The sequence below is a fragment of the Mytilus trossulus genome, chromosome 3, assembly GCF_036588685.1.
Source record: "Mytilus trossulus isolate FHL-02 chromosome 3, PNRI_Mtr1.1.1.hap1, whole genome shotgun sequence".
NCBI lineage: Eukaryota > Metazoa > Mollusca > Bivalvia > Mytilida > Mytilidae > Mytilus > Mytilus trossulus.
This window is the reverse complement of record NC_086375.1, coordinates 68,512,940-68,528,698: the sequence shown is the minus strand read 5'-3', so window position 1 is coordinate 68,528,698 and position 15,759 is coordinate 68,512,940. Positions and strand designations below refer to the sequence as shown.

The window sequence follows — 15,759 nt, the reverse complement described above, 5'->3', positions numbered from 1 at the left end:
CAGCTTTTACATTAATGCTAGCAAGACAAATCTTTCTTTGGTTTGCTTGCTTTGTTTGTATGATTGTTTGCTCAAGCATGGCAATTAAGATAGGTGGGGCTTCGGTTTGTATACATCATATTTAAACTTAATATTTTTATGACATTGACCTGCATAAACTCCGATTTAAACAAAAAAATTACCACGGACGGAGAAGATATAAATCTATAAGTTCAGTTATTTCCATGTGTGCCCTTCAATTATGTGACTCAAGAAAAAAATTCAAAAAATGGGTAACAATTGTATCGAAAAGAGAAAATCAAGTGCACCTTTTTATGTTAGGGTGTGTTTGAGATGAATATTTTGTTTTGAAAACGTACAAAGCAAGAGTATTTGATACATCATCTCGCTTCATATTCTATCATTTTTATAAAACAAAGCTACAGGTTGAGTTTATAACATAAAAAAAATCACAGTACTAAAAGATGAAGTATATAGGTCAAATGAAATACCTATCTAATGAATCACAAAATCAGAGAAGGTGTGTTCGAATAGCTATTTTTTTTTACTAAAAATATTTGACGACAGCTTTTTAAGTTGGATAATGAAAATGCATATCTTCGAGAAAAAAATCATTGTGAAAATTAACTGGGGATATAATTTTGACGAAGTAGAAGTAGAATCCTGCCTGTATTGTATATTTACAGGTAAGGAAACATGATGTATACAAGCTGAAGCCCCGCCTATCTTTATTGCCATGCTTGAGCAAACATTGATACAAACAAAGCAAGCAAGCCAAACAAAGATCTGTCTTGCTAGCATTAATGTAAAAGCTGTAAAAGAAAAAAGAATTTTGCTGTTGTAAATTTTAGCTCTGTTTTTGTTTAGTCATATAGTTATGTTTTTACTCATTTACCAACATATCATTGTGTATCATCAAAATTGATGTGTCAGACAAAATTTATAGCTTCTTTAGATTGGCTGCTGGACAATTTGTACTTGGAGTTTTGCGTAAAAGGATTGCATATTTAAAAAGCTTACAAGTTATACATGTACCTGAAACTTTGTTGTAGTTACATTTTTTCCACATGTTTTAAGCATAAAATGTACTTAACACTGTTTTTCTGCAATCATAATAGCTTTGTTATTATTTTTCTAATTTTCATTGAAGCATGGTGTGCATGAATATGTTGTACTATGACATCTTTGAATAGTGCAAAAGTACAACTTTGAGAAATTTTACAGCCTGTAGACCAGTTTCATCTTTCACTTTTACATCAAGTCATCTTGTTGTATAAAGCAGACATGGATTTACAGCTGTAACAATGGCTTAACATTATATATGATTTCAGATTGGGGACATTTAAAGTAAATAACATTTTTTAACAACACTGACCATTGATGTAAACATCTTGTAAAAATCTTCCAAATTTCAGGCTTTTTAAAATGTTGACACCGCTGTCAGTGTAAATGGTTGATAGTTGTAGATAATTTAAGGACAAAATTCATCAGTTAAATCATGCCATTAATAAAATTGTTTGGTTTCAGCTTTTTAGTGTTTTGTTTTTAGAATTTAATATAAAACGTAATTTGGAATCAGCTATTTCATTTATGATTTTTAGTAGACTGCAAGATTTTAAAGGTTTTATTATACATTGTATGTTTATGTAGTTTTTTTTGGATATCCACTTGGACTACTCTGTGATATGCCAGTTGGCTTATCATTAGCTCAAAGGAGCAGTGGCAGCTATTGCAATCATTATACAACCTTCTTTTTTTTTTTTTAAATTTATGTGAATCTATCCGCTCATTTTATAGTTGATGATTCTTTGTACAACCAAGAAATAACCCTAATGACAGTTTCATGTGAATGAATAGACCACTTTCGAGTTCATCCGTCACCGGCAAAAACTCGTCAATTACGCACGCCTTTATGACGTCATTTACCAGATAGAGGGGCTCGCCTGTATCCCTGCACTATTTACGTTCATCAAGCGTCTTAGTGATCGTTTTTGTGCAGGATAAACTAGAAATAATGGTTGCTCTGTAGGTACTTACTGACAATTCCCTAATGACAGCAGTGTTGATTGTCTATTTTTAGAATTCAATTTGCCGAATAATTCGTACAATATAGAATTATAATTTTCCAACCACTCGCTCAACCTTGTAAGGAAGTGACGACGCCCCTAAACGCACAGATGACTGCGATAAAGGCGCGTATAATTGACGAGTTTTTTCAGGTGACGGATGAACTCGAAAGTTGTCTATTGTTTTGAAACAACCTACAAAATATTTGCTATTCCTATGATGATAGTTAACAAGCATTTTATTATTATTTGGAGTCTACACCTCATCAGGATTCTGATGGTTTAAATTATTTATGTTATATTTTACATAATGGCATTGTGTCCTTATATCTGCTTACTTTCTTCTTTTTTTTGGATAGTTTTTCCTCATATTTTAATTATCAAAAATGTTGTATGGCTTTTTGTATCAAATAATAATGTATGCACTGAGGATTATTGTTGAATTATTTAATCTTTCAAAAATTGCACCAACTTTTCCAATATATCTGAAAAAAATGGTGTAAATTTATATTAAATGTTGCTTATTCTTTGTTTTGTAATCATGCTAAGTTATAAAAAAAGAAGCTTTAATAAGAAACTTAAATGCTAGAACATATACTTAGTGAAGCTTTTTATACCGTGATATGTGTTAGTGTGCCAACTCTGTTAACTTGATAAGCATGTGAATTTTTACATATATATATTTATACTATAATTGCAAAGATGCATTTATTATTTAAAATAAAACAATTGTCAATCAATTATTTGCTTTATCATTTGCATGTACTTTGGATTAATTTATTTTTCGGGCTACCAATTTTCAACCATTACAAGAAATGTGCCACCCTAGTCTTGTATTTCTGATATTTGTTCTGGAGAAATTTACATTTCAAGACCTTGCTGGATACCAAACAACAATATATCCTAGTTGTTTTAAAGAGATGACTTAATGAATTCTAAAGACATTGTGAGCTCACAGGTTTTGCAGAACCCAGCGTAATACCAACTTTAACTGTTGTCTATGTTTTCAGTGTGATAACGTTTTTTTTTTTTTATCAATGACGATGGAATGTAGGATTGCTGTCTTGCTTTTGTGACAAAAGTCTCAGGCTCAACAAAAATGGGGAAAAAATTACTGGGTATTACAAATTTTCATCTACCTTAGATCCTATCATTTGATAGTAAGAAGCTTCTGCTAAAGTTTGGTAAACATCAGTGATGGTTTATGAACCTCATAAATGTTTTAAAAACTTGAACTTCAGATTATATGAAAAACAAAGTCCATTTATAAGTCATATACAGTAAACAGAAAATAAATTTCTACAATTTTTTTTTCTAGATACTAGCTTTTGATCGTTAACAAGCTTTTTTCCAAGTTTGGTACAAATCCAGGATAGTGTAAGAAAGCTATTAAAATTTAAAAAAGTCTATTTATAAGTAAAATACGGATAAACAGGATGCATAAGAAATCAAGACAAGAGTGCACACGCTGAAATGTCTCGCCTTCTTTACTAATCATTGATATTATGTTGATAGTCCTAAATATAAAGCTTTTAAAAGAACTGTCACATAAACTTAACATTAGAGAAGAAAATTAAACATTGACCAATGAACCATGAAAATGAGGTAAAGGTCAGATGAACCATGCCAGGCAGGCATGTACAGCTTAAAATTCTTCCATACAACAAATATAGTTGAGCCTTTGCTAATAGTTTAAGAAAATCAGACCAAAACAAAAAAAGTTCAATGAACCGTGAAAATGAGGTCTAGGTCAAATAAACCTGCATGACTGACATATAGATCATAAAATATTTCCATACAGCAAATCCCCGCTGGGCTTCCTAAATGTTGAAAATTACAAATTTTTCAAGAAAAAAATATCTCACAAACAGGCTTTGAAAATTTTGACAAAATGCATGCTTCCAAAATGTTGTATGATCACTTGAACAATTTTGTAAGTAGACGTGAAATAAAAAACTGTGACATTTCTGATTTATCCGAGAACTTAAATTATTTTCACAGAAATAAAGAAATGTAGAATCATTTTATTTCCAAAGCCATTATACAAAGATTTTGATTGGTCTAACTGTATACTATTTTAATATACCAAAGATTTCCTCCCGCCTAGACCATTGGTGTCAAAAAGTATTTTTAGCCAAAAAAGTCATATACAACATTTTAGAAGCCCAGCCATGAAATAAAGTTGACCTATTGCATATAGTATTAAAGAAAAAGACAAAAAAATCAAAATCTTAACTTTGACCACTGAACCATGAAATTCAGGTCAAGGTCAAATGACACCTGCCAGCTAGACATGTCCACCTTACAATCATCCCATACACCAAGTATAGTAGACATATTGCATACAGTATAAGAAAAACAGACCATAACACAAAACTCAACTATAACCACTGAACTATGAAAATAAGGTCAAGGTCAGATGACACCTACCAGTTGGACATGTACACCGTACAGTCCTTCCAAAAACGAATATTCTAGACCTATTGCTTATAGTATCTAAGATATGGACTTGACCACCAAAACTTAACCTTGTTCACTGATCTGTGAAATAAGGTCGAGGTCAATTGAAAACTGTCTGACGGGCATGAGGACCTTGCAAGGTACGCACATAACAAATATAGTTATCTTATTACTTATAATAAGAGAGAATTGAACATTACAAAAAATCTTAACATTTTTTTTGTATGCGGTCCCTGAACCATAAAATAAGGTCAAGCACACTGGACATGTGACTGATGGAAACTTCGTAACATGATGCATCCATATACAAACTATGAAGCATCCAGGTCTTCCACCTTCTAAAATATAAAGCTTTTATGAAGTTAGCTAACGCTGTCACCGCCATCGTCTCACTATAACTATCCCTATGTTGAGCATTCTGCGACAAAAATTGAATTTTGACCAATTATTTGCAAAGTTTTCTCATCAAATGTTAAAAAAGCCTGAAAATTAGGGAAATAGCTAATCACCACTAATTTTCAAACTAGTCACGAGACATTGCTGAAATTAACCTTTGATACAGCATAAACATAAATCAGACAAGGACTGTACAGGTGAGAGCACTGAAAGATCTAACTGATGGAGACAGACAGACACATAGTATATCTGTAGCCTTGCAGAAGTATACACATAAAAGTCATTTTGTAATTTTAAAATCAATTTCAAAATATTTGATTGTTCAGACAAATTCTTTTGATGTAAGGGGGATGTAGAGCTCCCACAAACATGTTTTAAAACATCACATTATTGTGTGCATGTCCAAATTCAGGAACCTGTAATTAAGTGGTTCTGGATGGTTCCTGGTCTGCACTATTTGTTTTTCATATATTGATCTGTTATAAATTAGACCATTAGTTTTCTCAATTGTATTTTTTTCATATTTTTCATTTCAGGGTTTTTTAAAGCCGACTAAAATGGTATGTATTTTTTCATTGTTAAAAGTAGTACAGTTGCCTATAATTGCTCACATCCACTTCCATTTAAACTTTGGTAGATAGTTGTCCCATTATTAATCATACCACATCTCGTTATCTTTATATTGACGTTTCAACTTTATAAACATAAAAGCACACAGCTCTATTGTATTTGTAAGCATGAAGAAAAGATGGAAATACTTGAAACAAGGTAACTACTGTAGTTTCAATCAACCAAATCATTTTGATTCAGGAATCAATTGTTCATCTAAGATGTAATGATGGCAATATATTTAGCTCATTCAGCACTATAAAAAACAACACATAGGTTTTTTTTTTAAATATCTGGTTTTGTTTTTTCTTTATAAATAAACAATTTATCAAACTGCGACGACATTGTGCAGCAAACAACATAACAGACACAAATTCATACTTCAACAATTGGATACTTTGACCACAGTAAGTAATGACATATGTGAAAACAAGCTCACTCATTCATACATTAATGCTCTTTATGTGCAAGTGTACAAAAAAATAATCCCTGCCAAATTTAATATCACACAAGAGCAAAAGTTTGGAAATTCAGACATAAATACAGTGTTAATCCTTTGAATATCAGAAGATATTTTGTGTATGTAGATTTCAATTATACTTATTTCAACGAATAATGGACATAAAACTACTAACAGTTGAACCTTAATCAGTAATTTAGTTTTTAACAATTTTGTAAACATGGCTCCAATATTGCAAAAAACAGTTCTTTAACAAATTGTAAATTTTATTCAATTTCATCAAGAGCTACTTTAAAAAAAAAGCCTAAATTACTCTAATAAATTTTAAGTAAATAGGAGATAAATTCACTTAAATCAAGCTGTTAAACCTGAGCAGTATCTCCTATTAGTTTCTAAACAGTATGCAAATAAGCTGACAAGATAAAAGGAAATTTATTTAACAAGCAGTTGGTTAATGATGTAAATCAAGGAAAAAACCCAATTACATGAACTGTTTTTATTTGTATTTTCTTTTCTCAATCGTTTTTTAAACATCATTAAATGTTCTTCAATTAAGAAACATCAAAATTTCTTAATATCTTTGAAGTAAATATTGCTGCCTGTCCCTTCAGATTCAAGACAGAAGTTAGAAAAAGTTAACTGTCCATGTTTGTGAAATCAGATATGATAAGGTATAAAAGATTTTACAGGATTTATTAAGCCTAAGCAAAAGAAAATAAACATTTTGATAGCAAAAGGTGGGATAAGAAAATAACAATAAAAGAAAAGTGAATACAGCAAAATATGATAAAAAAGCATATTCCTTTCCTTATTTTATAAGGAAAATTATATGATATAACACAGAAATAGCACTAACCTTAAGTTAAAATATCCTAAAGCCTTATATGTGAAATTTTACCATATGTGCAAAGAAAAATATAATATGATTTTTACAAATGTGTAAACAGAAGTTTTTACCCTATAATTTCCTCATTAACAACATTTGTTTCTAGAGACTCCACCATAACAACATATGATTCTTGCCTTCTCTTTATATATATAAATAGAGGAGAGTCAACTAAATTTCTTAAGCTCTCTACAAGAAACCCCCTTACATGTTGATTCTGTACACATATACCTAGAGCTAATAATCTCTCAGACATGCAGATGACAAATAACAGAAATCCAAATAGCAGAAAAAATTAGCATAAGAAACTTATTATTTTTTTAAATGCACATTTAAAACATGTGTACAAATTTGGATTTCATAAATAATGGGACAAAATTAAGAATATGATTTGCACAGCCAAGAGCTTTCAAAGATGAACAAATTATTAATTCCAGACTGCATGTTTAACATGGACTTAACAGATTGATATACTGACATTCCTTTATGTTGATGAAAGGCACTTGTATTTAATAATGTAGAACGTAAGCACAGTTCACATATAAGTCCATTAACATATCTGTACTAGGATTATTGAGATTGCATAATGTTAATGTACATTACTCCACACATAATTCAAACATTCACACACTTTCATTTCTATTAGCAATAATAAACATTCCCATCATACACATTAAAATCTCTCATAACAAGCAGGCTGTGACAAATAAATATAAATCTTATGCTTACATATCTTATCCTACAATCTATTACCTCCCTTAACCTCTAGCCTTCATAAGACATATTAACAAGTTAAGAAGAAATAAGTTCAATGACAAAAATATCATAATATCAATACATCAAAAAATAGAATTTTGGATGTCTATTTACCAGGATACTCTTTGAAGGACATGCAATTGACATAAGGCTTATTTTCATCTATATTTGAACAATCACACTCAATTGCATTTTCACAGCACTTTTAACAAAAATAAATTTGTATATAAAACTAAGTATTAGTTGTCATTAAAAATGGAATTTGAAATTGAATCCTTGGCCGCCTCCTCCTCCTCCTCCTTGGCCGCCGCCAAATGGGTTGAAACCTTGTCCGAACGGATTAAATCCCTGTCCCTGCTGGCTTTCTGGATCTAATGGATCTTCTCCATTGTCAAATTTATTTCTTTTATCTAAAAAGGAAACAAGAAATTGAAAATATCTTGATAATTAAATTGAAAATGAAAATGGGGTATGTGTCAAACAGACAGCAACCTGACCAAAGAGCAGACAACAGAATAGATGTGATTTATCCGATTCTATTTGTTCCTTTATTTCTGTGAATTCCAAATTTCACAATAATAATACATTAAATCTATGAAGATTAGAATCTCATGAGCTATTTAATTTAAAATATACTGCAATATAAGAATTTCTACAAGTCCCTGGGTTGGACAGCACTTTTTTTATACCCCACCACTCATAAAACTATGTTTTAATTTTAATTGATCACAAACCTATTTTCAAAAGAAAGAAGAAAGCAAATTAATTTGCTTGCCACATTCACACCCATTAAGTGGTTGTATAATTTTATGACCTGATCAGAATCTTATATCTTAGTGGCAGATAATGATTTACTGGCCTGTAAAGTGAAAGCGGATAGCTGTCTATATTTTTTTTATTAATCTTAGGTATAGTTGATTTTTCCTGCTGGTATACCATAGAATTACATAAACTTGGTGAATCAGTGTATTTATGAATGTTCATGTTATTTATTTTAAAACAGAAAAAACGCAATTGTTTGATTTATGGTTTTCCTTTTTTTACAGTGGTGCTTTCTAACAGTCCAGCAATTTGTATCTATTTTGATTCAATTAAAACTTTTTAAATAAACATATAAAATTCAATTTCACACTATTTTATTTGCAACTATATCTATAAACCTACCTGGATCTGTAAAAACTTCTTAAGCTGAAGCTATATCTATAAACCTACCTGGATCTGTTAAAACTTCTTTAGCTGAAGCTATATCTATAAATTTTTTCTGAGCCATATCTTTATCATCTCCTTCATATTTATCAGGATGCCATTTCATGGCTAATTTTTTATATGCTTTTAATATCTGTTTTTTCGATGCAGTTCTGAAATCATAATACAAAATATTCTAATATGACATGCTTCTTTCACTGGCCGTTCAAAAACTCCTCCGTCTGAAAAATCACAGTGCAAGCTATTTGCTTCTATACAAATAAACAAGGAAGGTTCATGGAAGAGCCTACCTTATCACTTTACCCTTATACACATGGGACATAGAAATTACCCGAATTGTCCTTATCAGAATCGGAATAATTGATGCAAGCTATACTTTATTGTAGTTTTAACATGGATAGGCATTATATTCGTGTTATTTTAGCCCTCACTTTCGCTCGCGCAAAAATAATCATGAATATAATGCCTACCCATGTTAAAACTACAATAAAGTATAGCTTGCATCAGTTATTTCTTAAATCATAAACCATATTCTTCCTATAATAAAAATTGCTATTTTTTACAAGAAATAACTGTTCTACTCTTTTTGACAATTACTATGACTTTAATAGTAAAATTATAAACCCATAAAACCTTCCTTACTGACCATTTGTTGTATAGATTTTTATTGAAGATCAACCCTTAGGCAATCTTTTTTTTGGTGAATACCAAATCAAATGAATTTTGACATTACAGCTTAAAGCAGTGTTGTGATAATACTGTTTGAATTCCATGTGGATTGTCCTTGTTCTGCTGTGTTACATGTGTTAGCGATATGCTGATTGCTTTTCTATATTTTACTCCTATAACTGATTCCACTTTAAATACAAGAAAATGTTATCATATAAAATCTTGAATACCAAATATAGTCAACTTTAGTTATCTCAGTGATCAATTCCTCCTCAACATTCAACTCAAAGGGAGGGCCATTGAAGTTTTTCACTGGGAGACATCTGGGATTTAGAGTTAACAAACAAAATTAAGAATGTCTTCAATGCTTTTTTTTTATGTACCAGTTTTTTTAACAACATTTAAATGAGGTTTCATCATAAATACAATTAGCATGTCAAAGCAATTCTAACTAAATAAGTATCTTTACCTTTTAACACCTAAAATTTTATAATAGTCTCTCCGTTGAGACTGTTTTTTTAATTTTTGAGCTCTATTCATTCCATCTCGTATTCTTCTGGATTCTTGATCTTTATTTTGAGCATCTTGGAATAATCGTATCGCTGTGAAAAATAAATATTTGTAGTAACTAGAAAAATGCAACAGAAATTTCAAACAATACATGGCTATTATGTGCTAGAATATCTTGATATTTGTTCTGACAATAGGAAGTTGATGAGCAATAAATCTAAAAATATATCACACATGAAAAACATATTCGCATGAAGCATGATAACATATTTTAGAAAGCCCTATTCGTTATCATTTATTGTTTGAGCACAATTCATTTTTTTACAACAACAATTTCATTGAGTAACTGTACCATATTGAGTTCCTTTAAAAAATAAATTGAATTCTCAACGAATGTTATTTCTATACCACAGTTCCTATATTTTTTGTTTCTTTTTACATAAATCTGATGCACTATATACTATTGTACAATGATTTTCTTACCATCATCAAATTCTTCATTACTTATATGGGTTTCAGCTTTATCTATAACAGCATCAACATTTTCTGGATCCATTGTTAATACTGTATCACAATCTTTAAAACCTTCTTTTATATGTCCTGCCTGTAAATAGTTTTAAGAACAAATAAATGAAGGTTTATTGACCATAACTTTATACATGTAGCAAATAATGAAAATATTTTTTCTTGTCATTCATCTTTATGTTGGCTTTTTTTTCCATTAAAATTCTTTTGAACATATTTTCTTGCCTATGTGATCACTCTTTTCCTATGTTTCATCTTTGGTCAAATGCATCTAATATTAGTTCATGACCTTTTGGATATTTATGTTGCTTGTTTTTTGGCTACATTTATTTTTTCTTTTTTTTCTTAAATCTTATCAAAAATCCATAGCTTTCCATAGCTTTAGTTACTTGTCATGTACATGTATGAAATGGTATTTCAACAAATCTTTCTGACAGATTAAAATTAGAAAAACATAAGTGTTATCAATAAAATTTCAGTTATAACTTTGATTAAAGTAAAAATAGTGTTATATGTATTTACTGGAGTGTCAATGTAAAGATCTGAAACCATCAGAATCATAGTTAAAGTGTGTTACATGAACATACTGGACCAATGTCAAGTAAATATAAAATCGAAGATGTGGTTTAATTGCCAATGGACAAATCTCCACAAGAGACCAAATGACACAGAAATTAGAAACGATAGGTCACCATACAGCCTTCAACAAAGCCCATACTGCATAGCAGAACTCCTGGTCCTAATGTCAAAGTAAAAATCAGAAACCTTCATTGTAGCTGTCAGAATAATAATCAAGACACATGTTTTAAAAACTCAATTACACAATGATTTCGACTTACCCCATGATCACAATGACATAAATATGAATAGGCCTTTAATAAATATTCTGGTTCATTAGGCTCTGTCTTTAATATTTGTTTGGCTTTATCTACACATTCTTGATATTTTTTCTCATTTTTAAATTCCTGTGCTGAATTTAACTGTTTTACAAGTTTCTTCACTTTTGTATAATGTTTTTTACAATCTTTATGTTCTTGATCTAATTTTAAACATTCTCTGATTTGTCTGAAAAAATAAGAGTTATGGTTTATATACAAGAATGAACACACTGATTGTTAACAGAGTTTCTCTAATTATCTAAAAGCTTCTTTGTTATGTTCCCTAAAAAATTGTCTATTTTTTATGATCCAATGCTGTAGTGTTGTCTTTTTTAATAATTAGTTTGTGACTATTTTTATTTTAAGAGGAACTGTCTGAAACAATGTCAGCTGACGAAACCAAATTCACAAAAGAACACCATTTCAATGAACTCAGCAGATTCACATATTTTATTTGTGTAATGGCAAAAACTCCAATTTATCTTCTGTTCTTTTTCATTATTACTAAAAAAGTGTCAATATTGTCTACTTGTCTCTTTATTTAATATACAAATAACTTACACAAGTGAATCTTCAGCGTCTCCCATGGTATAATGGATTTGACTTAATTTTAAATATGCATTGGTGTTATCACTAATAAGTTTCGTTGTTGAGCGAATGTCACTAATAGCTTTAAAATTATCTCCTACGGCTAAATAACAATCAGATCGTATTTCTCTTAGTTCAGCATCCCAGGGACATATCTGTTAAAGAAAAATACAATTTTTTTTCTCTCTTTAAACAATTGTTACAATATACATGACTCTGATATTAATCCCAAATTATGTTGTTGTTTTTGACTGGTAAGTGTATAGATACATATTTGATCATTTAGTAACAATGCAAGTAGCCTTTGTTAAGACCTTTTTTTATTATTGAAATTTTACATAAAGAAACGCTTCATTAATGAAACAGTTGCTCTATATCTGTATGATCTGCTGTTTATATATGGAGGGGTGGTGTCTTACACTGCATAGATCTGGGTGTTTAAAAATAGATGCATTTTGCCTGGAAAAAAGGATAGTCTACTTATGTACTAACAGAAATGGTAAGTATTACATAACCCTTTAAGATTTTTAAATTTCAAGTATGACATTTATAAAGTAATTACAGGGAGTTTTGTTTAAAACAAGACTGTGAAAAAAATAATTCTGTATATTTCTGTAAAAATAGTAATGATTTGCTGAGAAACTTACATCTACTACTCTACCCAGTATATCTATAGCAGCATCATACTGTTTGTTTGCATAGAAATCTTTAGCAGTTAATATATCACTGTGTATAGGAGATAAAAGCTGTAACTGTTGCTGAGCTTCTTCATTTGATGGGTCTTTCTTCAGCTGTAAAATAGGTCAATGTTATATGCAAAATTACAGAATTTATCAAAATTAAAGTCAACGATAAACAAAAATACTAAACTTTTTTATTTAAAAATACTTATTCATAAGTGTCATGAATGTATATCTAAATAAAAATATTTTTAAAAACTCAAATAATAAAAACATAACTTTCATTTACAATTTGTATATATATATATTGTATATAAGGTGTGAATAAACAATAGTATATTTAATTAAACATGCCTGGCTTTAATATGAACCTAACCAAATCATAAAACAGACTGGTATATGAGCTGAGCAAAGGAAAACTTACCACTGTTTCATAATCCTGTCTAGCTTCCTGAAGCTTTCCTTGTTTCAGTAAAACATTACCACGCTGCAGTCTTGCCTAAAAATAAAGTTTAACAATGTACATGTATGCTGTTATGTTCTTATATCTAAATAACAGATTATACACATGATTAACTTATTTTTGAATTTGAATTGTTTTACATTTTCATTTTGGGGCCTTTAATAGCTGACAATTCAGTATTGTTGAAGGCAGTATGGTGACGGATAGTTGATAACTTCTATGCCATTTGGTCTCCAGTGATGAGTTGTCATTCTTTTTTTAAATATCCATTATGTAATAGTTCTTTTCTTTCCTGTTCTTTATAATGTAACTTTGATGCACATGCACAAACTGCAGAAAAATTTAATTTTCAAAAATGACAAGAAATTTGCAAGTTGTGGAAATGTTTGTGGGAGTAGAAACTTACAGCTGTAAAATCGGGTTTAAGTTCCATCACTTTGTCTAGATCAGGAAGTGCAGATTTGGATTTCCCCAAAGCTAAATATACAGTAGCTCTTCTGAAGTAGGTCAAGTAGTTCTTTCTATCTCCATCTGCAAATAAATAATGAACATAAAGAAACCAGGTTTTACTATCTATTTTAATGCCAGAATACCAATAGCATTATTGCCTCTTTTTTTTCAATACATGTAGTATAAATAATACTTGAATGTGAAAAAGTTAAATACATGCAAAACATGATTACATGTAGCTCGTTAAATAGGTACTGCTTTGATGTTATGGTGTACACGTAGCTGTAATTAAGGAAAGCTTTTTCATGTTTTGTTTAGCCATTTTCGTTTTACACAGATTCAAACTGACAGCAACTTGACTGACTTGTAAGTGTTTGGTCTTAATTTGGATACTTTATTGACAAAAAATAATGAAGGTTTATCATTTTCAAAAGAATAGGAAATCATGGATTAATGTTTGAACAACAGTTTTGCTGCAATCTCAACTGCTTAAGTTAGGTTGCCAAATTGTCATTGTAGAGAAACTTAAAGAAAGCAGTTATTCCGTTCTATTTATATCTGGTGAGTATTTGTTTCCAAAATTGTTTTGTAGTAGCAGGGTCTGCAATATTTTAAATGTTTTCTCTATAAAATACTTCACTTGAAAATATTCCACTTCAATCTTAATAAGTCAGGAATAAATCCTAATAAATCTTACCAACAGCAGCATGATAGTGTGACAAGGCTTCTGCTAACTGTCCAGCTGCTAACAACTTTTTTCCCATTGCTAAATGTTCTTCAACATCTTTATTTGCACTATATACACCTGAAAATCAAAAAACAAATAATAATAATGAAGTTTGACTGATATCAGACATGAGAAAAAGGACCCTAGATGAAAGGTTCTAGGGAAAACAGAAACAAGGGTTGCATTTTCTAAGAATAAGAAAACCATGACTTTACCAAGATCCCTCAAAATTGATGTCAAATGGATAATGATCAAATTTGATTCCACCATTCCACTGCATGTTGAACACCAATACATTATCATTGTACTGATACATGTACCATTGCATGTAAAACATTAATTATGACTCAGGCCTTGTACCATTAAAAGGCACAACTTGTACATTAAAGTATATTACACTATAAATAGTTAAAATTCTTACCAAATGATGCATTCTTTTGTATTTTTTAGTGCATGACAATAAAATGTAGTCTTTCTTATAGACGACAAATCAATCAACTGATTTTGACAAAAATAGTAGCTTTTTCTGTTGTGGCATGAAAGATTTTCTAATGTGATGTCGTTACTGGCACATGTTCAATGTTCAGAAATGGCGGACAAATAGCGATATGGTGTATTTTGACAAATCATGGTAAACTTTTATTCAATTATAGCTGCCAACGCCTAATCGGTATGAAGACGTAATGGACGTTGTTGGTACCAAATTATACTGGCCTAATACACACAGGTAATGGAAGCGCAAAATGGCGGTTTGGCACCTTACAGTAGAGGGCATTCCTTCTCTCGTACATGTATGTATAAAGACATTATAGACTATAGTTAATAGTTAAGTTACGTTTTCAATCAAATAGTATTTGAAAATATAGTTTAAAAAAGGTTTCGAAATATATCAGTAAACGCTGAAATTGACATTTAATTCATAATGGACAGTGCTTTCTTTTGAATGATTGTTTTAATTGAAATCTTTTTTCTTATTTGAGTATAGTAACTTAGTAAGTAACTTTACAAAAAAGATAGAAAAAAGAATTTATAAGTTGAAAGAGTTTATTTTTCAATAAAATATTGCCTTACCAATTAAACAAATGTCAAGACTCAGTAGAAAAAAAACGAAAGATTTCTCCCAATTAGTCGAACTCCACAATTTTCTGTAGTCCATCATATCTGTCAACTTAACAGGACACGCATTACTCGAGTTGATGCTGAGTATAAATTTACCACTTTCGTGTTGTCTTTCGTGTTGTCCCTGGATTGGTTAAAGCATTTTCTTCCGGGTCATGATATCTCGCAACGTTGAAATCTGATCAGTCCGAGATCTCATTATTACCTGAAATGAAATACAGAAAATAAAAATATTATTATGAATTTTATTTTTTTAAACGAGAAACTCTTAAATGCTTTAAAATAGTAAAAATAAATAAAATTTTTTAGTT

At 30.2% G+C, this 15,759-nt stretch overlaps 1 protein-coding gene across 1 annotated transcript; it reads right to left on the bottom strand.

Annotated features, from left to right (window-relative positions):
- Positions 1-6,655: 6,655 nt before the first annotated feature.
- On the bottom strand, positions 6,656-15,667 carry LOC134712229 (dnaJ homolog subfamily C member 3-like). Its single transcript, XM_063573572.1, has 11 exons — positions 15,401-15,667; positions 14,300-14,407; positions 13,559-13,683; positions 13,114-13,188; positions 12,657-12,800; positions 11,983-12,164; positions 11,383-11,608; positions 10,502-10,622; positions 9,978-10,110; positions 8,846-8,991; positions 6,656-8,043 (listed from the first exon to the last, which is right to left on the bottom strand). The coding sequence occupies exons 1-11, from the start codon at positions 15,486-15,488 to the stop codon at positions 7,883-7,885; spliced, it is 1,509 nt and encodes a 502-aa protein (XP_063429642.1). The 5' UTR covers positions 15,489-15,667; the 3' UTR covers positions 6,656-7,882.
- Positions 15,668-15,759: the final 92 nt, after the last annotated feature.